Source organism: Panthera pardus, unplaced genomic scaffold (genome assembly GCF_024362965.1).
Source record: "Panthera pardus isolate Hobbes unplaced genomic scaffold, ASM2436296v1 HiC_scaffold_26, whole genome shotgun sequence".
NCBI classification, from domain to species: Eukaryota; Metazoa; Chordata; class Mammalia; order Carnivora; family Felidae; genus Panthera; species Panthera pardus.
The window spans coordinates 2,166,743-2,189,840 of NW_026526832.1; the positions used below are offsets into that span (position 1 = coordinate 2,166,743).

Genomic DNA, 23,098 nt, shown 5'->3' on the forward strand with positions numbered 1-23,098 from the left:
TAACTGAATGGTTATGAGAAGGAGACAGAGAGAGAGAAGTTAAAAGATTTTTTCACAGAAGAGAGAAAAATATTCTGTTAGTTTAGACCACAGAAGAATTTTAGATTGGACAGGCCATGAACAGTATGAGGCAGCCTGTTGAAAAATGAAAGGACTCCATCTCTAAGCCTAGTGATTAGGTGGGGCTAGAAATAAAAACCACAGAGGGATTAGGATGAGCTTAACCATTGTAGTTTCTTTGTGGTATGAACAGTGGATCTAAGGAGAAGAAAGTGTTTGCCAGACTTAGAGAAATTGTAGTATCTGTGAATAAAACACCATTTATAAGCGGAGAAAGTTTTTAGAAAATGAAAATGAAGGCAGCAAGCTGAAGTACCTGATCACAGAGCCTTGACTACCACTGGCAATGAGGGTGACAATGATTAGGCAGTTTCTGGTATTTGTTTTCTTGTTTTTAGTTTTGGCTTCCTGTAGGTGGGCAGTCTTGCTGACTCAGACATTTTTTAATAGCCACATAGAACCACAGAAGAAAGGAGGCTCTGATAGATATACCATTGGAGAAAAGGAATTCAAGTTGGATTTTTTTTTTTTCCCAGAGCTTGAGTTTTTTGTTTTTATTTTTGTTCTTTTTGGGTTTTTTGTTGTTGTTGTTGTTCAGGATGGTTCTTAATTCTGAAAAGGCAGAAAAGGTGAGTTAAGGGATACATTTTTAACTCACTGTGCCCATGCGCTAAGTCTGATGGAGATGGAGCTGTTCTATTAAAAAGAAACAAATTGAGGTGCGCCTAGGTGGCTCAGTGGGCTGAGTGTCTGACTTCGGCTCAGGTCATGATTTCATGGTTTGTGGGTTTATTTATTAGCAGTAAATAAAAAGCATGTCATACTTAAGAACTTTATTAAAAAAAAATCGCTAATTGGTAGAACTGTGTCGTCCAGCATGGTGGCCACTTGCCTCACATTGCTTTTGGGACTCTTACCAGGCACTGCATTATGGAGAGGCTCAAATTAAAAGTGTGCGTGTTGTTTGCTTTGTTTTGTTTTGTTTTGTTTGAAGTAAATTAAATGCGTAACACTATAGTTTGTATTTAAAAAAAAATTTTGTTTTTAACGTTTATTTATTATTGCGAGACAGAGACAGAACGTGAGCATGGGAAGGGCAGAGAAGGGGGAGACACAGAATCCAAAGCAGGGTCCAGGCTCTGAGCTGTCAGCACAGAACCCGACCCAGAGCTCGAACTCACAAACCAGGAGATAATGACCTGAGCTGAAGTCGGATGCTTAACCGAGCCACCCAGGCACCCCTGTATTGTTTTTTAAAATAGCATGTAAGAAGGACAAAGATTCACACCAGTCTGAGATGAGTAAAATGTTAGTAGTTCCAGTGATGAACTCAGTCCATATCTGAGAAACTGCCATTTGCAAATATTTCAGAAAAGAAATGTTAAGCTATTCTTTTTGGTGTCTAAAGCAAAGTTATAGGATTCTTAACCTTTTTTGGCTGAACTTTGATTTTTGTCATTTTTGCCATTCTCTGAATTTTTTAAGCACTTGATTTGGTCACCAATAACATTGAGCCAAGTCCACGTCTGTGGAGTAAATAAACGTCATTCATTTCACTGAACTTAAGCTTGTACACTCCCCCCCCACCCAAGAATATAGCCCTAGAGGAGAACAGAAAAAGAATATATTTGTAAGCCTTTTAAAAATTTTCTGAAAGGTTGTAGTGGAGTGTCTGTGGGAATTGGCAAGAGATATTTTTCATTATTACCAGAAATAGACACCAACCCAGATTGGCAAAATTATAAGAGGAGTGAAGTAAATAGATGAGGCTGTCAGTTAGGTTCCTGGGGGACAGCAGCTAACTGTGAAGGTGGGATCTTGTTTTAATTATTTTTGGAATAACATGGAAATTCTAAATATGGAGCTAACAATGTGCCAAGTCTTTTCAGAGGCCTGACAGTTAGGATAATTAATGCTTAATGCTTTGTGGGATAATTGTGTGGAGTGGGTTGCTTCTAACTTAGTCACCTAAGTCAGTAGTATTGTTTTGGGGTCTTTTTATGGAAGAGGCACAAAAGGTCTCTTTATTAGGGAATGGAGTGGCAGTGAACAGAGATAATTGTGATATCAGTGACCTTACTGGGTGCCTTTTAGCCCTTTTTGGGGGGTTGTCTACAGTGTCTTTTTTTTTTTAATTTTTTTAAATGTTTATTTTTGGGGGGCGGGGGAGGGCAGAACAGGAGACACAGAATCCAAAGTAGGCTCCAGGCTCTGAGCTGTCAGCACAGAGCCTGACGTGGGGGTCGAACCCACAAGCCGTGAGATCATGACCTGAGCCAAAGTCAGACGCTTAACCGACTGAGCCACCACCCAGGTGCCCCAACAGTGTCTCTTTAAATGAGGAATAGTTCTAAAGCTCATGGTGCTCTCAATAACCCACATAGGAGATTTGGGATCAGAATTTTTTTTTAACAAATCACAGTGAAGTTATAATTGAATGTTTAGTTGGCTTTTTGGTTGTGTATCGTACTAGTTGTTTTCTTTTAAAAATTAAAAATCAAAAGTTTTCTGCTGGAAATGCCATTATCTAGAAAATAGCATTCTATTTCTTAACATCTCAACTATTTTTTTGTATGTGTCTTGTATTGCTTTATAGGCAGTGGTTAAGTTTTGGGGGCCAATTATATTTCGTGCTTTTGTAGTTTCCTGTGCTTTGGATTTGGTTATTACCAGGTTAATTAAGGCTCTGACGGTCTTCTACCTCTTATTCCTGCTCAGAGAAGCAAATACCCAAGTGAATATTCAATGTGAACTTCTAGCTACAAAAACTTGAATGTTTTGAAGAGGGTTAACTGACACATGGATATCATCATATTCCGACACAGTTGAGACTGTAAAAACCAAAGCAGCACTGAGTATTACATGGAAGCGCCCAAATAATTCTTGTCTTTTAAGTATAATTTTCTTATTAAAAATCATGACTTTGAAGAACCATTAGAGTTCATCCGTTCAGTAAATACAAATTAAGTTGCTTATTATTGAATATCTATTTGTGCCCATCTCTGTGCTCAGCGCTTTAACTAGCCCCCTTGTTTGATGCCCACAACCCTTTGAGGTACCCCCATTTTACAGTAAGGAAACAGATTTTAGAGAATTGAGTAACATTTGCCCAAATTCACACTGCAGAGCTAAGGTTAAAGTCCACGCGTAGTTGACTCTACTAACCTGTATTCTTTATCAGTATACCCCGTTCAGAGTAGGCAGGGTGTGCCAAGATGAGCAAGACAGAGTCCCTGCCTTATAAAAGACCAGAAACTATCCTACAAATGTGAGATGAGCCATGTGAGAGGTTCAGATACAAGGGACATCAAGAGTTCTGTGGCTGCAGAGATTATTTAGGAAAGTTGTAGAAAATGTGGCAATTGAGCCTGGCCCTTGAGTTTTTCTGCTCTATTCTCAGCTACTCACTTTGTGTTTGATTGTTCGTTTGCAAAAAATTAACCAGCACCTCCACTGGGAGGTAGGATCATGGCTTCTCACTGCACAAAGCAAACAGGTCTTCCATCTAGACCAGCTTTCATTCACTTGGACACATCACTCTTGATGGTAATGAAGTTTGCTAGATCAGGTTATCTGAATGTGTTAGGTTCAGATGTCAGGTTCTTGGCCTGAACCTGTGTCTCCATTCTAGTCTCATTATTTTCCTCCTTTAATTTGTCACACCACATGACAAACACCTCTAATTTCTCCTATTGGCCAACCACTTCTTGCTCCTGCCGACACCTACCCCTGTGCTGCTTAAGAAAAGTGGAGGGGCAGGGATCTTGGTGAGAAAAAGAAAACTAACCTAATTTTCTTTCTTTAAGAGTTGTGCCGTAGTGAGGGCGCCTGGCTGGCTCAGTCGGTGGAGCATGCGGCTCTTGATCTCAGGGTCATGAGTTCAAGCCCCACATTGGGCAGGAAGCCTACTTTAAAAAGAGTTGTGCCGTAGACACGTGGACTTGCTTATTAGTTCTTCAAACATTGCATCTTTCTCCTTTGTGCCACTCTGGGCCTTCTTGGCTTTTATAAAGTTGGGGTGCCTGGGTGGCTCAGTTGGTTAACCTTCTGACTGCAGCTCAGGTCATGACTTGCCGTTGTGAGTTCGAGCCCTGCATCAGGCTCTGTGCTGACCGCTCAGAGCCTGGATCCTGCTTCGAGTTTTGTGTAAACTGTAAGTAATTGCATAAGCTACAAACCTTACTCCCAAAACACCACATAAATAACAAATCACCACATAAATAACAGATGTGCATCTTGATCACAGCCAACCACATCACTTCTTCCAAGTCTGTCAGTGACTGGTCACCGCACATTCGTTACCCCTCAGCAAGCGTGTAGTTGTCTTGCCTCCTCATCCCCCAGAGATAAACACGTGCAACATATTACAGAAATGGATTTTTGAAAGAGGAGCTTGGTGAACAAAGATGAATTGCTAGAAGTGAAATTGCACGTGATTAGAAAGAGTTGAGGGGCGCCTGGGTGTCTCAGTCGGTTAAGAGTTCAACTTCGGTTCAAGTCATGATCTCACAGTTCGTGAGTTTGAGCCCCACATCAGGCTCTGTGCTGATGGTTCAGAGCCTGGAGCCTGCTTCGGATTCTGTGTCTCCCTCTCTCTCTCCCCACTGCCCCCTGCCCCCCACTCACACACACTCTCTCTCTCTCTCAAAAGTAAATAAACATTAAAAAACAAAAAAAAAGTTGAAAATGCCATCGACAGAGCGGAGCCAGGATGAGATGCAGGCCTGAACAAAGTCATGATAGAAGCTGTACTGAAAAAGCACTATGAATGTGAAAAATCAAGGTAGAGCCACTTTGACCTTCTGTAATTTAAATTGCACTAGGAACAGAAAGCTGCTTATGGTTTAAAAGGAATGTTTACTTCTACTTTGGATTGCAATTTTTTTTTTTTTAAAGGTTAGTTTGGCCATGTGGCAGTTGGCCGTATTGAAAGAAAACAGTAATTATAAGGAGATTGAAGAAGAACTTTACTGCCAAAGATGGTTTCATCAATTCAGAAGTCATCATGAACTGGCTAACGTTTAGCTCTCTGGGGAGGCTGCTAGTGTAGATAAAAATGCTGCTGTGAAATTTGTACCCAGATTCCAGAGATTAGTTAAGGCAGATGTTCTGATTGTCAAGGAAGGCAATCATTAAGAACTTCAAGCACAAAAGATACAGGATCATGAAGTGATCATGAAGGAGATAAGGGATAGATGAATTCATTTATATGAGACACCACAACAGTGTGACTTTATTTTTATTTTTTTTTTTAATTTTTTTTTCAACGTTTTTTATTTATTTTTGGGACAGAGAGAGACAGAGCATGAGCGGGGGAGGGGCAGGGAGAGAGGGAGACACAGAATTGGAAACAGGCTCCAGGCTCCGAGCCATCAGCCCAGAGCCCGACACGGGGCTCGAACTCACGGACCGTGAGATCGTGACCTGGCTGAAGTCGGATGCTTAACCTACTGCGCCACCCAGGCGCCCCAAGAGTGTGACTTTAAAAACCCATGTTTACCTGGCCAGTCAACTGTGGCCAAGGAATTGGGGTCAGGACAATACAAATGTGGGTGCCTGGAGGTATGAGGGAGAGGTGCTCTAAGGCAAGGTTTTCACCTTAATGCTTACTTATATATGTTTACACGTTTGAGGGCAGAGATCCTTAGTGTAGAAAATGACATTTTGCCAGGAAGGGAGAAGCTTAGAAATGGTTAATCTAATGCTTTGCTTTGTGAGATTTAGGCTTAATATAATATTTAAAAGTTAAGTGAAGATAATACATTGTTTCAAGACAGAAGGTCAAGAAATGTAATTTAAGAAATACATGACAACTTGTATTCTGTGAATTTGGAGTTTGCATTTTCCCCACATTTCTCCAGCTCCTTTTTGTAATGAAATAGCTGTTTACTTCTCCTGAAAATTTCTTGGTGGGCCTGGGGGTTAGGAACTAGCAATGTTAGCTTTTTTCTGATTATTTTGTAGCCTTGTTTATAGCTAAATTTGAAAGTGAGTAAAAATAAGTGATAAATTAGGAACTACATTGTCCAGTATTTAAATACCTCTCCAAGTTAAATGGGTTACATATATATATATAGTTTGCAGAGCTTAAAATCATAACTCATGGCTTGGATTACTTTTAGGAAATGTAATTTGCAATTACTGTTAGCTTTTTTGATTAAAAAAAGAAGTTAAGAATTTCGTTTACTTTTGCATTTGCTTAAAAAGTTACTGCCTTCTTGAAAGTAATTTTGTAAAACGTAGGACAGCATAGACTGTGTTAATCACTGTCCTCTGGACCACCGTTATGTCCTCCCATTATTTCTGGCCTCCTGGTGCTGCTCTGAGAGCTGATGCCCTGGTCTGGGTTGTTGTAGCCCATGCACCATAACAGTTGGTGAACAATGCATGCAGTCCAGCTTCCCTGGAGTCATTACCATTAAAGATTCTTGTAACTGGGAGTTATTTTTTCCTAGACAGGACAATTTTCCCCACCTTTAATATTATATCCTGAAAATCTGCCTGTGAAAATGAAATAGATTTTTTCCTTTGTGAATTGCCTACATAAGGACTTTGCCCTCTCTGTTGACTTTCATTGTTTATTAAAATTTGTAGTTACTCTCTATTAGTTCCCTTCTTGGACTCTGTAGACTCTTACACATGTACCTCATATCAGAAACAGAAAACAAGTAGCTTGCTGCCTCTCCTTCCTTGTTAGTAGGAAAACACACTCATGATTTTATGAGTGAGGGGTGTAGGATAAACTTTTGGTAAGCAACATGATTTAAATGTACTGCTTGGCCAAGTGTCTATAGATAGATGGATAAAGAAGATGTGGTGTATACACATAATGAGATATTACTCAGCCGTGAAAAAGAATGAAATCTTGCCATTAGCAACCATGTGGACGGAGCTGCAAAGCCAAATAGACAAATACCATGCGATTTCACTCATGTGGAATTTAAGAAAACAGACAAGCAAAGGAAAAAAGAGAAGCAAACCCAGAAACAGACTTTTAACTATAGAGGACAAACTGATGGTTTCCAGAGGGGAGGTGGGTAGGGGGATATGTGAAATAGGTGGGGGGGTTAAGGAGGGTAGTTGTTATGTTGATCACTGGGTCATGTATGGAAGTGTGGAATCATTAGATTGTACACCTGAAACTGATACAACACTGTATATTAACTATACTGGAATAAAAATAAAAATAAATGTACTCCTTGGAACTGGAAATCACGAAGGGCCCTGACAAGCTAGATATTGCCAGACGCTCAATACTTTTGGTACTGGCGGTTGGCATTGGGCATTCATGAAAGATTGCTGCCAAAAGTACGTTGCTGGTGTCAGCAGGATTTATCTCAGACTTGGTGTTGCGACCAGGCAAGGTTTCAAAGCTTACTTAAATTTAAGTAAATATTGCCAAAGTCTAAGTGATGAATATAGTTTTAAAATATTTTTAGCAATAACCTTGATTTTGAAGTCACAGAAGCTTCATGTTTGGACTCTAAGATGTGGATGCATCAACAGGTTGATTAGAATACCCATGTGCATGTGGAACCCTTAGGGTAGGATCCTGTAACAGTAGAGTTCTGTGAAGTCTAATCCCATTCAACTGATCATTATGAGGAACCTGAAACATTTTACTTTTGTAGTTTGCAGAGCTGCTCCGGGTTTATAAATCATACCCAGTTCACGTTCCATTGGTCCTTGGTGAAATGGGTTAGAATATTTGTCCAACTGAAAGTCAGATGAAAAATATGATATGGCTTCTACATCTTAATCTGTTTAAAGAGATAAAGTAATGCTTCCTTACCATTTGATTGCAAAATTGATTTTAACAGCTGGTTGGTACACTTTTCTGCCTAGTGCCACCTGGAGTGGTAGACCCAGCTCAACATTGGTTATCCCAACTGTGTGTACTGGAGAGTCCTGAGTCCCTGTACTTTGGATCTTTCAGAATTGGATATTCTTTCCTTCATTAGCAGTATGTTTGTACAAATCATTATGGCACAGTGTGATATAAATGTGATACATATGTAGTTTTATCTGCCGGATTAGACTGAAAACACCTTGAGGCACAAATAACCTTGTTTGTTGTTTTTAATCTCAGAGTGTGCAGCACAAAATCTTGTGCCCCCAAAAAGTCTAAAAATAGATGGTTCCCATTCAGAATCTTATGATTCATTTATAAATATGCCATGCCAGTTTAACAGGAAAAGAGTAGTGGATACGGGCAATTGAGTAGTGAATCTCATGGCTGACACCTGCTTCAAAGTGGGTCTTGTACAAGTTCCAAATATATCCTGTGACTCATCAGAGTCCATCTTGTCTTGGTATAAAACCTTACTAAATATTTAATTGTCATCTGACTTAACTATTTTTATCTTACTTTCACTAGCTGAAGTGTCTCTTTGGGTGTAGTTATGTTAAACATATTTTCTTTACAAAAGTCTCTGGGCCAAGGGATTGATGTTACCACTGATTTCCACAAGATGGCAGACCAGACCGTTTTTTGTGTGTTGTTAGGTTTCAAAGAATTTTTGACACTCTTTGCCGGCTCTTAATTACTGTTAAAATCTTTTCTGCTTTTCCTTTAGATGGGCAGTATCAAACCGAGAAATGCTCATAGCCCAAAACAGTTCCTTGGAATTTAAACTACACAGACTGTATTTCATTAGCTTGTTAATGGGCGGAACTACGAATCAGCGAGAAGCATTACAATATGCTAAAAATTTTCAGCCATTTGCCCTAAATCATCAAAAAGGTGAGTCTAGAGTCAAATGTTTTTAATTGGAACAGACCTATAGCCACCACTGGGATTTAGGTTTATCTTAAGGAGATCTAATACCAATTTGCTAAGGAACTAAAATAATTGTAGATGCTAATCGCTTAGATTATTATTAGATCGCTGATTGGACCTAGAACAAAAGTAAAACATTGAAGCCTCTTGGATTCAAAGTCAGAAAGAGACATTGCATTTTGGGGATTCTGTATGTAAGAGATAGGAGAAAGAGCAGGCAGGCATGCCACCACAAAGTGTCCAAGGTGGCAGCAGTGACACCGAATGTCAGTGTGGGAGTCCTGGCCAGTTCTACAGCCAGAAATGTTTGGTGGCCCCATTTACGACGTTATCATTACTCATCTAGATAATGGTAGTTACACTATGCTGTGTATAAGAGTAAAGTAACTTGAAGTTCGTATTCAGTGTTTTCCTTTTCTTCCCCTTTCTCTCAATGCTGTTTCTTTGATTTACAGTGAAGGGATAAACCAAGCTTAAGGACCAGAATTTTATTTTTTTTAATTTTTTTATTTTTTAAATTTTTTTTAACGTTTATTATTTTTGAGACAGAGAGAGACAGAGCATGAGTGGGGGAGGGGCAGAGAGAGAGGGAGACACAGAATCCGAAGCAGGCTCCAGGCTCTGAGCCATCAGCCCAGAGCCCGACGTGGGGCTCGAACTCACGGACTGCGAGATCGTGACCTGAGCCGAAGTCGGACGTTTAACCGACTGAGCCACCCAGGCGCCCCAAGGACCAGAATTTTAAAAGACATTGTTAATAACTTAGGCTATGTCAGTTGGGGGAATTTTTGCCTTTCTCAGCTTCCCACCCCCACATCAGCCCCTATTTCAGGAGTGCTCATTCATACCTCCAAATTGTCACCGGTTTTGTTTAGACATTCAGGTTTTGATGGGAAGCCTTGTGTACCTGAGACAAGGGATTGAGAACTCACCATACGTTCACCTACTTGATGCAAACCAGTGGGCTGACATCTGTGACATCTTTACTCGGGACGCCTGTGCCCTCCTGGGGCTCTCGGTGGAGTCCCCTCTCAGCGTCAGGTATGGAAATGGGTCCTGCTATTGAAATATGCATTGCTTGCTTTAGTTTTTCTTAATTTCCTGTCTAGCTTTTGAAGAGAATGTTTGTCTTTCTGAAGAAGAGTACGGTTGGTATTTCAGGAGATCATCACAATTGGTGATGAAACAGTCTTAGAGCAGTGTCATCTGTGAACCTCTGGGGGTCCCCCAGAGCCTTTTTCACTGTGCCGATATTTCCACAGATGGTGCAGCAACAGTGGTGTATTAAACTGCTTGAGCCTTAGCTCACAGATCAGCAGAGCGGTCCCAGACTCCTAAAGGACTTGGCATATTTCCCACACATCATATTTCACCACACACTTGCAGTTTAAGACACACTAGTTTTACTTAAGACTGTTCTTAAAAAAAAAAAAGATTGCTCTTGACAAAACATTTAAAATTATTAGTTTTATTACATCTTCACCTTTGAGTACACACCTTTTTAATATTCTGTGTGACAAAGTGGGAAGTTCTCATAAAGCACTTCAACTTCAAGCCAAAGTATCCTCTTGTCTCAGAAAACACCTGTGTATGTTGCTTGATTGTTATGAGCCAATACACTAGTTGTTGTTGTTTTTTAATTTTTTTAACTGTTTATTTTTGAGAGAGAGAGAGAGAGAGAGAGAGTGTGTGTGTGTGTGTGTGTGTGTGTGTGCGTGTGTGCAAGTGGGGGAGGGTCAGAGAGAGGGAGACACAGAATCTGAAGCAGGCTCCAGGCTCTGAGCTGTCAGCACAGAGCCTGATGCGGGGCTTGAACTCACGGGACCATGAGATCATGAGCTGAGCCAAAGTCGGGACGCTCAACCAACTGAGCCATCCAAGTGCCCCCACTAGTTGTTTTTTTCATGAAATAGTTCTTACTTGAAAAAAATCACTACAGCTGGGGCTCCTGGGTGGCCCAGTTGGTTAAGTGTCTGACTTTGGCTCAGTTCCTAATCTCACAGCTCGTGGATTCAAGCCCTGCATCGGGCTCTGTGCTGATGGTTCAGAGCCTGGAACCTGCTTAGGATTCTGTGTCTCCCTGTCTCTCTGCCCCTCCCCTGCTTGTGCTCTGTCTCTCTCACTCTCAAAAATAAGTAAACATTAAAAAAAAAAATTAGAATCACTACAGTTAATTACACTTAGGTTTTTGGCAGATGTTTTTTCACATGTATGAAGTGAGCCTGTCATGTCAAGGAAAGCAACTGACTATATCTTTTTGTATCTTTTAAATTCATGAGTTTAAGCTAAGATAGCAATTTTGGAAAACTTGTATCTGCCACTGTGGGCATGCAGCTTCCCAATACTGTTCTTTCTCCCTGCCTCCTTCTTTTCCTTCCTTCCCTTATTTATCTGAGAGAGAGCATGCAAGCGAGTGCACAGGTGAGTGAGGGGCAGAGAGAGAGAATCCCATGCAGGCTTTGTGCTGACAGTGCTCCTGCAGTGGGGCTTGAGCTCACCCAGTGTAGATTTGGAACTCATGAACCGTGAGATCATGACCTGAGTTGAGCCAAAGTCAGATGCTTAACTGACTGTACTGCCCAGGGGTCCCTTCCCAATACTTTTCTGATGAGATTGGTGATATTAATGAATTTTATTTTTTTGAGATTGTGTAATGAAATGTGTTAACACTTAGAAGATCTTAATTCACTGTGATCTTATAAAATCGTGCATGAGTAAAAGATTCATTCACAGTGTGAGACAGACAATTGGATTTTAATGTAGCAGGAAACAAAAAAATTCAGTGGCAAGGATTCACTCCACTCTGCAACTAACCTTTAAGAATCTACTACTTGTTGAGTTTTGGTGTGGCATTAAAGGAATATCACAATTATCTGAAAAGGCAGTTAAATTACTGCCTATCTGTTTAAAGCCAGATTTTTTTCCCCATTTATTTAAATCAAAAGAACACATTGCAACAAATTGAATGCAGCACAAGATATAAGAATCTGTCTTCTATAAAGCTAGGCATAAAGAGATTTGTAAAAATGTAAAACAGTGCCAGTCTTCTCACAATTTTTGGATTGGAAAATATGGATTTTTTGTTTTGTTTTGTTTTTTGGTAAGAATGTTATTTATAACGTGATATATTTATTATTTTAAACAAATTGATATTTTTTAAATGTGTCAGTTTTAATTTCTAGTACAATAATATAACCCACAGAAACAAATGCCTTTGAGATTCTTAATATCTAAGCATGTAAGTGGGTCTTGAAAACAAGAAGTCGATGAACCTGTTTAAGAAAATAACTTCTTTAGCTCTATTTATTTAATTCCTCAAGTGTTTTAGATCCCTGCTATGTGCCAGGCATTGTGTGAGCTACAAAGGTGAACAAGGTACCTTCTGCCTTCCGTGGGGTGTTCCAGCTGAGCATAGGAGACACTGAGGCAGTTTGTTATAATGCATGAGCAGGCTGCAGGTCAGGTTCTCTGGGGGAACAGAGTGTGAAATGGTGGAGATGACACGCGGGAGGTTTGTTAGGATGAGCCCCTGTGGCAGAATGAAAGCCGCAGGATTAGGGTAAGTTGGAATGCAGAGTAGTCTTATCAGAGGCCTCAGCACATATCTGAGGAGATCTGGCGCCATGGTGGGCCTGTGAAGCTGTTCCAAATTAGGGCGACAAGCTGGGCTTCTGTATCCTCACCCAGAGCAGTCATCAGATGTGACCCTGGTCAGGTGACTTGCTTCAACTGAGGGCAGTCCTGAAGAGGGACTCTGCTGAGAGACAACTGCGAGCATTTCTGGGTCTGAGAAATGAGCACTTCTGCCCTGGACAGGGGCATCCTGGTCTAGGGTCTAGAAGGAGGCTGAGCAAGAAACTGTTTCAGGATATCGTTAATGACTGATAAGCAGAGCCCATTGAATCTGGTGGTTTTGTAAAATGTGAAGGTTTTTGTTTTTTTTTTTTTTTCTTGGCACTGATTTAACAAAGCAGAGGGCACTGTGCCCTGTCCAATGGCCAGGACCCTGTGCACATGGAGTCTGGAGGGATTGATGTTTCCTGGGACCAAGCTGTCTGACACCTGGCCTGGCACTGACATTTCCTCTTCTCTCCCAGTTTCTCAGCAGGTTGTGTGGCACTGCCAGCGTTAATTAATATCAAAGCCGTGATAGAACAGAGGCAGTGCACAGGAGTTTGGAACCAGAAAGATGAATTACCTGTGAGTTCCACTTTCTACCATTCTGTTTTTTCCTGCCATGAGAAGAACATGGATGCTAAGGGTTTAAAATGCCTGTTTTGCCTTTTAACGAGAGAACACCGTTGTAGCCGTTCAGCCAGGATTCTTGTATGTCATGTGTAGACATGATTAAAAACAATAGAAATGGGGAGCTAGTACATTTTGGAGGCGCTGGAGTTTTTGGTTTTTAATTTTGACGTAGAAAAAAACGAATACAATTTTGACGTAGAGAGCTAGTGAAGGAAGACGTCACAGGTGTGCGTGGCGTCTGTACTGTGGCACACAGTGTGTTCTGCAGGGCCCTGGAGAAACCACTCAGACTACGGTTTTTTAAAATACAAGAGCGGTGAGTCAACTGGTTGAATTTAGTTTTGTGTTAAGCATCGATATTTATGAAATCATGGGTTTGTGCTTAAAATAAGCACAGAGCTGCTAAAATAAAGGTTGTCCCTGGTACACGTGCAGTCCTCAGCGGCCCTCCAGTGCTGCGTGTCCACTGCTCTCCTGGCCATGATTTTAAACATCACCTCTAGTCACTTGCCAACCCTATTACTTCTCTAAGCAGTAGTTTGTGGTACCTTCCTTCCCTTTCTGGGGCTGTTAAAGACTAGAGATAACTGGTATGCTTAGAATAATATGGGACACATAGTAGGGACTCCAGCTTTGCTGCCATAGGAGTTATGACATGGAGTGGCAAAGGTCATTGTATGTGACCTTTGACAGTAAGCACTAAAACTTGGACTGCACTTATCATGCCTGTCACGGTTGTGTCATGCATCCTAAAAGGCTAAATACGCATTTGGCTTTTGCTTTTTGTCTGCCACTCCTGTGCACAGGTTTATCCACAGTCACCTTCCAGCTGGTAACTGTCGGTTGGCTGCCCCAGCTCCTCCTCAGAGATCTGTTTTGATTAAAGACACAGGTGCATTCCCAGTCTGAGTGTGGTCAGGACACAGGCAGCACCCCTGCTTGACTGCTGCTTGCTTATTTGAACAAGTGAAAAGAAGTTGAGCCTTCACTTGCTTTGCTGAGGAAGGTGCCTGCAAGAATCTGGCAGCTTCCCAGCTGTGCTACGTGCATCTCTGACATTTGTGCATGAGCACAGAGCACGCTGAAGTCTGAATTCACCTGACACCTGTGTGTTGGGGTAGTAAAGCAATGGGAGGTGATGATCGGACCATTATTTCTCAGGATTGTTCTGTTACACTTGGTCAACATTCTTGAAAGAGTCTGGGTAATAGACTTTATATTGATAACCATTTTGGAAGGAAAGAAAACAGAAAGAACTGACGTTTGTGGAGCCCGCTGTCGTGTGCCAACCATTGTGCTAGGTGATTTCATAGCTTTTGTTTTGTTCCCTGTGAAGAGAAATGACTGGTACACCTACCATGGCTCTGATGTACAGATTGTGAGAGGTCTTGCTGAACTTGAGCTTAAAGTCCTTGTTTCAGGTAGTTTCTCTGGACCATTATACACAGAACATGGGAAACTCAGATCTGAAGCTTGCATAAAAGTAAGCCTTGTTTATTCTGTCTTTAAAGGAATTATTACACTGAATTTTGCCACCTACCTGAGTGTGTTGCAAAACAGGGTTTCTGGTGGGCTTTGCTCTTAGGGTATATCTATTCTGACAGATTTTCAGGAGTGTTCGACATCTAGAGCATTGCCTTCCTTTGACTCCTCAGACATCAGAATTTGGTTGAAAAGTAGTGTTATAAATAATCTTGAAGGTTAATTAGAATTATGAAGTAAGGCTTGAATCCCTAAGACTGCCTGTCTTTGAGGTAAGAGTGCTGTAAAAAGATACATTTGGATGAGTAGACTGATAAATGTTTTTGCTTCCCAGTGCGTATTGACATGTAGATGGTTTTCCGAGATGTAACTTGAGCCTTTTTACTGTTTTTTGAAGATTGAAGTGGACCTTGGTAAAAAGTGCTGGTATCACTCTATATTTGCCTGTCCCATTCTTCGTCAGCAAACAACAGATAACAATCCACCCATGAAATTGGTCTGTGGTCATATTATATCAAGAGATGCCCTGAATAAAATGTTTAATGGTAGCAAGTAAGTGATTTTTTAAATGTTGGTAAAAAAATTTTCTTTTGAAACTTAGTGGGAAGGTGGTATCTGATGTTTTTTCTTTTTTCTTTTCTTTTCTTTTCTTTTCTTTTCTTTTCTTTTCTTGTCAGTCTTTTTATTTGTTCATGAATTTGATGATTAGATTTATAAGCATGATCTTTAACTCTTAACTTTTGGGTAGGCAGTACATTGTCATTTCCCCCCTGCCTTTACACAAATGGTAACATACCCTATATGGTACTCAAGTTTGCTTTTTTTACTTAATGATGTGTTTTGAAGGTCTTTTATGTGCTACAGAAAGAGCCCTCATTCTTTTTTTAGAGCTGCAGAGTATTCTACCTTATGGAAATGTGATAATTTATTTAACCAATTCCCTATCAATGAACATTTAAACATTTTGTTGTTGTAAAGAGAATTACTTTATCTACATGTGATATATAAATTGTAGACTTGGAATTGCTAATTCGCAGGGTATATACATTTATGATTTTTATACTCATACTGGGCCCAACTTATAATAAAAAGAAAAAAGTCACAAAAGCCTATTTCTAGCTTAGGCAGTTAGAACATTTTTCATTGGAGTTCACTTGAGACCTGTTATGGTAAAGTCTTTCTTTTAAAAGAAAGTCTTCGCATGTAATGAAGCTATCTGTGCCCTTCCCAGACCATGCAGCAACCCTGGTGGTGCCGGTGGATGGTGACTAGACCGTGCTGGTTCTGGGCGTCGTTCTTTGTAGGCAGCAAGCCTTCTAGGCTCAGCCGCTGGCATCAGATTAGATTTGCTGCTCTTGAGTGGGTTGTGTGACCAGTCCATTTGAAGCTTGTTCAAAGACAGGCACAGCCTAAACTTTGGAGGAGGAAAATTGGGCTTACTTTTGAAACTGAAAGAGCAATTTTCAAAACCGTTGTCTTTGTTTTGTTTGTTACAAAACAGTTTTCACTCATTTCCACTGAAGGAAAGCCTTCAGTTTAGCATCTGGCTTGATTGGTATTTATTTGTGACCCTTCAGAGCTTGGCTGGTATAATAAGGGAAAGCACAGTTAACCCTCAAAACAAAATACAGACGTGAGTGTGTGGAGAGTGTGTGACTGTTAAAGACATTGACATTCCGTAGAGGAAAATTGAATGCTCAGTACTGCTCCTGTTCCTTGATTCAATGTTTTCTTTCTTGTCTTTAGATTAAAATGTCCATATTGTCCAATGGAACAAAGTCCAGGAGATGCCAAACAGATATTTTTCTGAAGAGATAACTTTAATTTGCGATTTGTAAGTGAAACTGAATTGTGGCGCATTTCAGAAGAGAACGTTCCATTTAATGCAGCTAACTGAGGACTCCCGTGTTTATATAAGCTAATGCTCCAGAAACTTTGCCAACATTTTAGTGTACACACACTGAGGGGAGTGCTCCAGATGAATATTATCATAGGGCTTTATTATATTCTTGGTCTTCATTTTTGATCAAGTAAATACACCAGCAGTTGTCATTCAATGCAGGTTTTTGTACTTAATTATATGGTGATTTTTTTACTTTTTAAGAGCAGAAACAGAAATCAACCTCCCTGCCATGTGTTTAATATTTCTCCTGCTTTTACTTTAGTCATTTCTTGATAATTGTAAGGTTTGAGAATGTTTGTGAAAAAGTTTTACTTCCTGTTATGTATACAAAATTAAATGAAAATTCTTCAGAAAAAGTTTGAAAAACTGAATTGTGGTTATAAAACTAATTTGCATTTGTTTTGCTTAAGGAAGAAAGCTGTGATAGATGCCCAGTTTGCTTTTTGGTGTTTTCCTCTGCTCCAGCTCTCCCCGAGAAGTTAGCAGACCTGCATTTGAGCTCTGCTTGTAGCCCCAGTGGGCTGCCTGTTTCTGATTCCATCATGAATTTAGCAGGTTGGTGTGAGAAGCCTTCCACTAGAACAGAGTGGAAGGAGTACTTGTGTTTCTTTGCTTTTATTGCCAAGAGGTGCTTGTTTTAAAAGGTGTGTTCAATAAAATGAAATTCTGAAGTTAGAGGTGTTCTTAAGTTAATATTTGCTCTCTTGGTCTTGGTAGCCCTATTCTCTGAAATCTGCCTTCAGGACTTGGCTGTCTGTCTCTTTGTATATCATTGCAGACACAGTGTTGTGTGTGTGTGTGTGTATATATATGTGCACCGGCATCAAACATTGTGTCCCTGGAAGGGAAGAAGCATGTTCCAGTCCTAAAATGCAGTTACCAGACTCATTACTTTAAATCCTTAAAGTTAGAAGTTAGCATATTTTCTGTAGTGCAGAATATGTTTATTGCTGTTTTTGTATTTGAATAGTATACCGTTCAATGCCTCTCTTCTGCAAAGTGTATCATCTCATTGACTGTGAATCTGTATATTATTCTAATGGATACAGATAATGATCTTTTCTCTTGTGAGGTATCTTCGTTTAATGCACTGTCCAGAAATAGCCATGTGTAAGAGTCTTTCTCTATATGATGAACGAACTACATGGAAAGGACTTCTTTGGACATACTTCTGACTTAAGCGCGTTAAGTCAGTTTGACTTAAGCGCGTTAAGTCAGTTCATTACGAGAAGAATGTTCTGTGGAAATCACCAAATATTTTGCAACTTTATTTCATCTGACATGGAACTGAACGTCAATATAGGAAAACTTTGATGAGAAAACGGAGAAAGAAGAAAACACAGAAGTAAAGGACTGGGACACTTTGTGTTTTAAACTGCAGATTGGTTTCTTCCGCAGGGAGGGAGAAAACAGGTTTGGTGCTGAGTTCACTGGAAAGTGTCAGCATTTGCAGTAGCATACCAGCCCATACCAGACCAGGTGGTTTGTCCTGAAATGTTTGTCTGGGAGAGCGGGGGTACGTCTAAAGGAAAGGAGTACCTGCAGGAGAACGCTGCTTGACTGCTGTGTGTGGTCAGGCTTCCGGGTGACCGCTTTGGGCAGCGTTAGGCTATCCAGGCACGACGCTTGCTCTGTCCGACCTCGCCAGTCTTGGCCCCACCGGGACTTTAGCCATGTTTCTGCTTTCCTGTTGGAACCCTCCCTAAAGTTTCCCCTCTATCCGGTTAAGCATTGAAGGAAGAGAGCAGAGAGAAGCTCGTTGGACTCCATAACAGAAGGTAGAGAATTCCAGGCAACTCTGGCTGAGGATGTAAAACAGATTTATGACCTATATTTTCCTTTGAATTAAAATCCAGAGGTTGTTTGTTTGTTTGTTTGTTTACTTCTTTTTTCTCACTAGGCCAGATTTAGCTTTACTCACAACTCTTATTCTCACCTTTCCACCTGAAAAACGTATAAAACATTTAGGCTTCACATAAGATTTGTACAATATAGATGTTGCTCTAGAGGCTGGTGGTAAATATTTTGGGGGGCCACACACTTCATACAGTTGGCTCAGGCCACTTTTAAGGACAAAGTGCTCTGTCCCTCTCCCAGTGTTGGGAATCCTGTTGACAGTTTTCTATGCAGCTCATGAAACTTTAAAAAGAGCATGCTTTTCACTGAAGCATTGGATTTTACAGTTTCCTGTGTAAGGTCCTTACAGTCCTACTGGGCAGGGTAGGGCCAGAAATTTGAAACTCTTGATTTGACATGAAAATTATGTCTTGTGACCTTTAACTAAAGGCATGGGCTTAAAACATTGGTGACGAAATGGGACGGAGAGGTGGATTTGACAAGGCCAGACCTTAACCAAAGATGCTGAAATACAACATGTGGCCCTTTCTGCTCTGGAACCCCCTTCACCAGTGGCGTCAGGACCTTATCGCCGAGGCCGTGTAGTCAACAGTGCAGGAGGATGCTCTTCGCCATGCTCTTCCTCTGTTTGCAGAAGGCCATGACAGAGCCAAGGGTTTTTTTTTTCTAGGCAGACTAATTATAATATACATCGAAAACAGAATTGCAGAGTGGTTTCCTCAATTACCTTAGGAACCATTCCATTTATCAGTCACGGACAAAGGCCATGGGACTATGCGAAACCAAGAAAACCTTATTAGAACCTTAGATTCTAATTTAGCCAGAGCGTCTGTGCTTTCAAGTACAGTCTGAAATACAGCGGCTAAGTTTGTCTTTCGATTTTTTTCTCCTTTATGTGATCATCACAAATGCCATTTCTGTCGTTTTGGTGGTGATTCTGTGAGACTTCTAATACATAAATGAACGGGTATTGGTGCCTCTTGATTTTAAAAATGTTGAAGAGAAGAGCCACCTCATATTCATAGGGTGTGTGAGTATTTTGTGAGTGTATGAGCATTTAATTGAAAATAAGAAAGTTATGGAGTTAATCTTTTTTTTTTTCTTTCTGTAGCAGCTGATGTACACAGAGACACTAAAACCCACAGCACATCCTGTGGGGAATGAGGATCCTCTTTTCTCTCCAGGCAGTCCCGCAGGCTGTGTAGTTCGTTCAGTATTCTTGATGCTGTGAGTTCTTTCCACCTCAGTGGTTCAGCCTTTGGGACAATAGATACTGCAAAAACCAAGAACTCTTGGTTATCCGCACAAGACAAGCTGCTGGTAGACATTAGCCCTCTGGTTTTCCAGCTCAACCTCTGATTAGTGGACTGACAGTCGAGCTGGTCAGTTTGCATAGTCAGCAGACTCAGGTTATTTTCAGGGAAGGCATGGTTTGGTTAATTTCATCACCAGGATGTGTAAGGTGAAGACACAAACCAAATACCTTTCGTTACTTAACTCTACGTACATTATCCTTGGTAACACTAGGATGCTGTGGTCTTGAGCGAATGTTAGCAAGGAACACACACGTAGAAGGTTTGGTGCTTCATAAGCCTGTCCAGCCGTGGTGGGTTTTATGTGGTACAGTAGTGTTTACTATAAGCAGGTACAAACTTCATGAACTGTTCTTACTGAACTATGATTGAATAGATACCAAAAATAGAATGACAAATGTATTTTAATAGCAGATGAGGCAATTAGTTTTAGGGTGAGTTTTCCGCTGTTGATTTTACTTCAGGGGATAGGGAGGGAAAACAGTTTTGTTTTCAAGACCTTTCCCTCTACAGTTGTAAACTGTAGTGAGCATATGCTTCGTTTACTTCCAAAGAGGCAAAAGCAGCTGGAATTGGCTTACGGCACATGCTTTGTTTCATGTTGTGGGTGAGGATTTCTACTCTTATTTTAGCAGTCCCTTCACGTTCTCCAGCAAGGCAGATGTGGGGTTCACTAGGATTTAGTGCCTGATCTTTTCTTTGGGGAAGGGGTGGGAGTGAATGTATTGGGGATGGGAGGGAAGCAGGAGTAGATGGGAGTGTGAGTGCGTGTGCATGTGTCTGAAATTCACCATAATCCCCCACCTGTGTCTAGCAAGGAACAGGTATTTAATGTATTTTGCTCATGACTGCGGTGTGCATGTATCTTTTTTTTTCCTCCTCCGTGTTTTCTAAACTTACACTAAAAGGATTCATTAAATCATCTTGTTCAGATGGCTCAGGATTGTATTTCTTTTGCTTACGCTGTGCTCTTGGGTTCTATAGTATTTCTATAATTATGTAACAAAAATAGTGTTGCACTGTAATCTATCATATAGAGCTATATGTATGGAAAATTTTGATCAGTTTTTTAAGAAATGTATCCTGTTTGCAAAGGCACAATAAAGTTGCATCTTATAGACTATAGGCAATAAAGCTAACAATAAACCTTATTTAACACAAACCATATTCATATTCTCTGTTCATTTGATTTTGGAAAAAGTCCACTGCATCCAGTAGTTTCAGGGATTTCATTTTGACTTTAAAAGTTCTGCTATACTTAATTTATAAATTTCAGACTGATATAATAGAATTTTGGAAAACTATAACAAATGCTTTGTTAATGTGTGTATTCCTATGTAAAACACATGGCTTCTCCTGTGTATATTTTTAAAAATTAAAGAAATGCACATTTAAAAAGTGTTTTGTGGAACCCGTCTGTATAAATGTGACAGCTGACAGAGGTATGAGGGCAGGGGAGCATGGAGGCGTCAGTTGTAAGAAGAGGACACCGCTGCCTGTGTTTGTGAAGGGCCTGCATGCAAAGAATTTAAGAGAATCTCTTTGTCTCCATCCCATCCTGTTCTGTGCCATAGCAGTGTAAGAAGAGGAGGTGGCCGGTCACCATCCCAGTTCCTAGGGCAGGCTCACATCAGTGTTTGCAGGCTCCTGTACCCTGTGCATAGCCGGGACCCTTTGACGGGAGTGATCGATTGCGTGTCACCTGGAAGAGGAGCCCTGAGACAGCTGTACTCGGGCTGTCGGTAGAGTGGGGCACGCACAGTCGGCATTGCCAGGGAGAAGAAGCAGGCTCAGTTGTCTATCCTGTTCAGTGATGAGCTAAGGTGGTAGAGACCAAGGATCTTTGTGTGCTGCTTTTGTGTATTTTTTAAGACTCATTCTTACGGGAGATTTCAGAATGTTTCCTACTTGGGAACAAGTGGGTCCTCGCTTGGGTCCCACCCCGTTGCTTTTGGAGCTAGTGGCTCAGGTGGTATATAGGTGAGGTCTGGCCAGCCCGGCCAAAGAGCTCACCACCTATCCCTGCAACGTGTAGGGCTCTCTAGGACTCAAAAGTGGAGTTTCCAGCAGTGTCGGCATCACCCGAGAGCTTGTGAGAAAGGCAGAATCTCAGGCCTCAGCCCAGATCTTCTGAATCAGAATCTGCACGCTTGTGAGAGAACTGGCTTCCCTTACGAGGAGCCTCTCGGATGCTCCCTATTTTCTGAGGTAAGGATCACGCCCACTGGGCAAAATTTACCCTTTTCTTGATGATTAAGACTTGAGTCCTCAAGAAAAGTTAAATTTAGTGTGCTTTGAATTCAGTTTGAGTACAGTTACTTTAAAAATCAGTGTACTTCTTTAAACACCCAGGCAGTTGAAAGGAGTGTTGTATTTGCAGCATGCCAAAATGCATTTCCCATCCCCTACCCACTAAAATGGGCAATGATGATCACCAAAGATGGAAAACCGGATTTTTTGTAATGGCAAGATAAAGCCTGGAAATGCACCCTTAGACCAAACTAAACAGTAGCTTGGTGCCCCTCACCCTCTCACAGAGGACACACTGTTTTGTGGCAGCCAGTAAGAAAATCTCATAACCCTGTATACACAAAGTTTATAGTTCTGAGACAAGTTTTACAAAATGAATGCTTCTAAAGTGTGATAACACTGATACTTTAGATTTATTTGTTAATGTTCACCAAGTCTCTAAGTTGATTTTATGACCTGCTAATGGGTCGAGATCCAATTTTAAAAACTTTGCATTAAGGGACAAGAGAATGATCCATTCGCAAAGCTACTTTGAAATCTCTGTCAGTATATGTATGTATGACAGAAAGTATTATACTCATTTTTTTTTTAATTTTTTTTTCCAAAACTTTTCCTTGTAGTGGGGTGTTCTTAACACTCCTATGAATCTTCTATGCTAACGTAACATACCTCAACATTGTAAGTAGTGCCTAGGAAAGCGCTACGTGACAGAGAATTTTGAGTTTCCTTGGAAAAGCCAGTGTTTCATTCTAAATACTGGCTTGTGCATTAGAATCCTTTCGTTTAATAACAGACAGATGTGTGTATGGTTTTTTTGCTTTCTTTTAAAGTCTAAAAAAATTTTTTTAACATTTTTATTTATTTTTGAGAGAGCACAAGTGGGGGAGGGGCAGAGAGTGAGGGAGACACAGAATCCGAAGCAGGCTCCAGGCTCCGAGCGGTCAGCACAGAGCCTGATGCAGGGCTTGAGCCCACAAACCATGAGATCATGACCTGAGCCAAAGGCGGATGCTTAACTGACTGAGCCACCCAGGCGCCCCAGATGTGTGTATGTTAAATGCAGAAAACATCTTACATACAATGATATGGCACCTTCAGTCATTCGACATGGGGTTTTTTTAAGGCATTGAGAGAGAACAGGGCCCTCCCTGGGCCTCCTGCAGCTTAGGACTGCTGGGAGGTAGAGAAAAGTAGAGCACCAAGACC

General features: G+C 40.8%; 1 protein-coding gene across 6 annotated transcripts in view; it reads left to right on the forward strand.

The window, feature by feature from the left end:
• Positions 1-23,098, forward strand: part of RMND5A (required for meiotic nuclear division 5 homolog A) — a 68,981-nt gene that overhangs the window by 42,068 nt on the left and 3,815 nt on the right. For 3 of the 6 annotated variants that reach the window (XM_019444078.2, XM_019444106.2, XM_019444100.2), the window contains 5 exons: positions 8,637-8,803; positions 9,715-9,880; positions 12,937-13,039; positions 14,967-15,121; positions 16,316-20,809. In XM_019444078.2, coding sequence (XP_019299623.1) covers positions 8,637-8,803; positions 9,715-9,880; positions 12,937-13,039; positions 14,967-15,121; positions 16,316-16,379 — 655 coding nt within the window. In that variant the 3' untranslated portion in view covers positions 16,380-20,809. Of the gene's footprint in view, positions 1-8,636; positions 8,804-9,714; positions 9,881-12,936; positions 13,040-14,966; positions 15,122-16,315; positions 20,810-23,098 lie in introns of those variants that run through there. The other 3 variants (XM_019444091.2, XM_019444085.2, XM_019444097.2) reach the window with 3 other exon arrangements.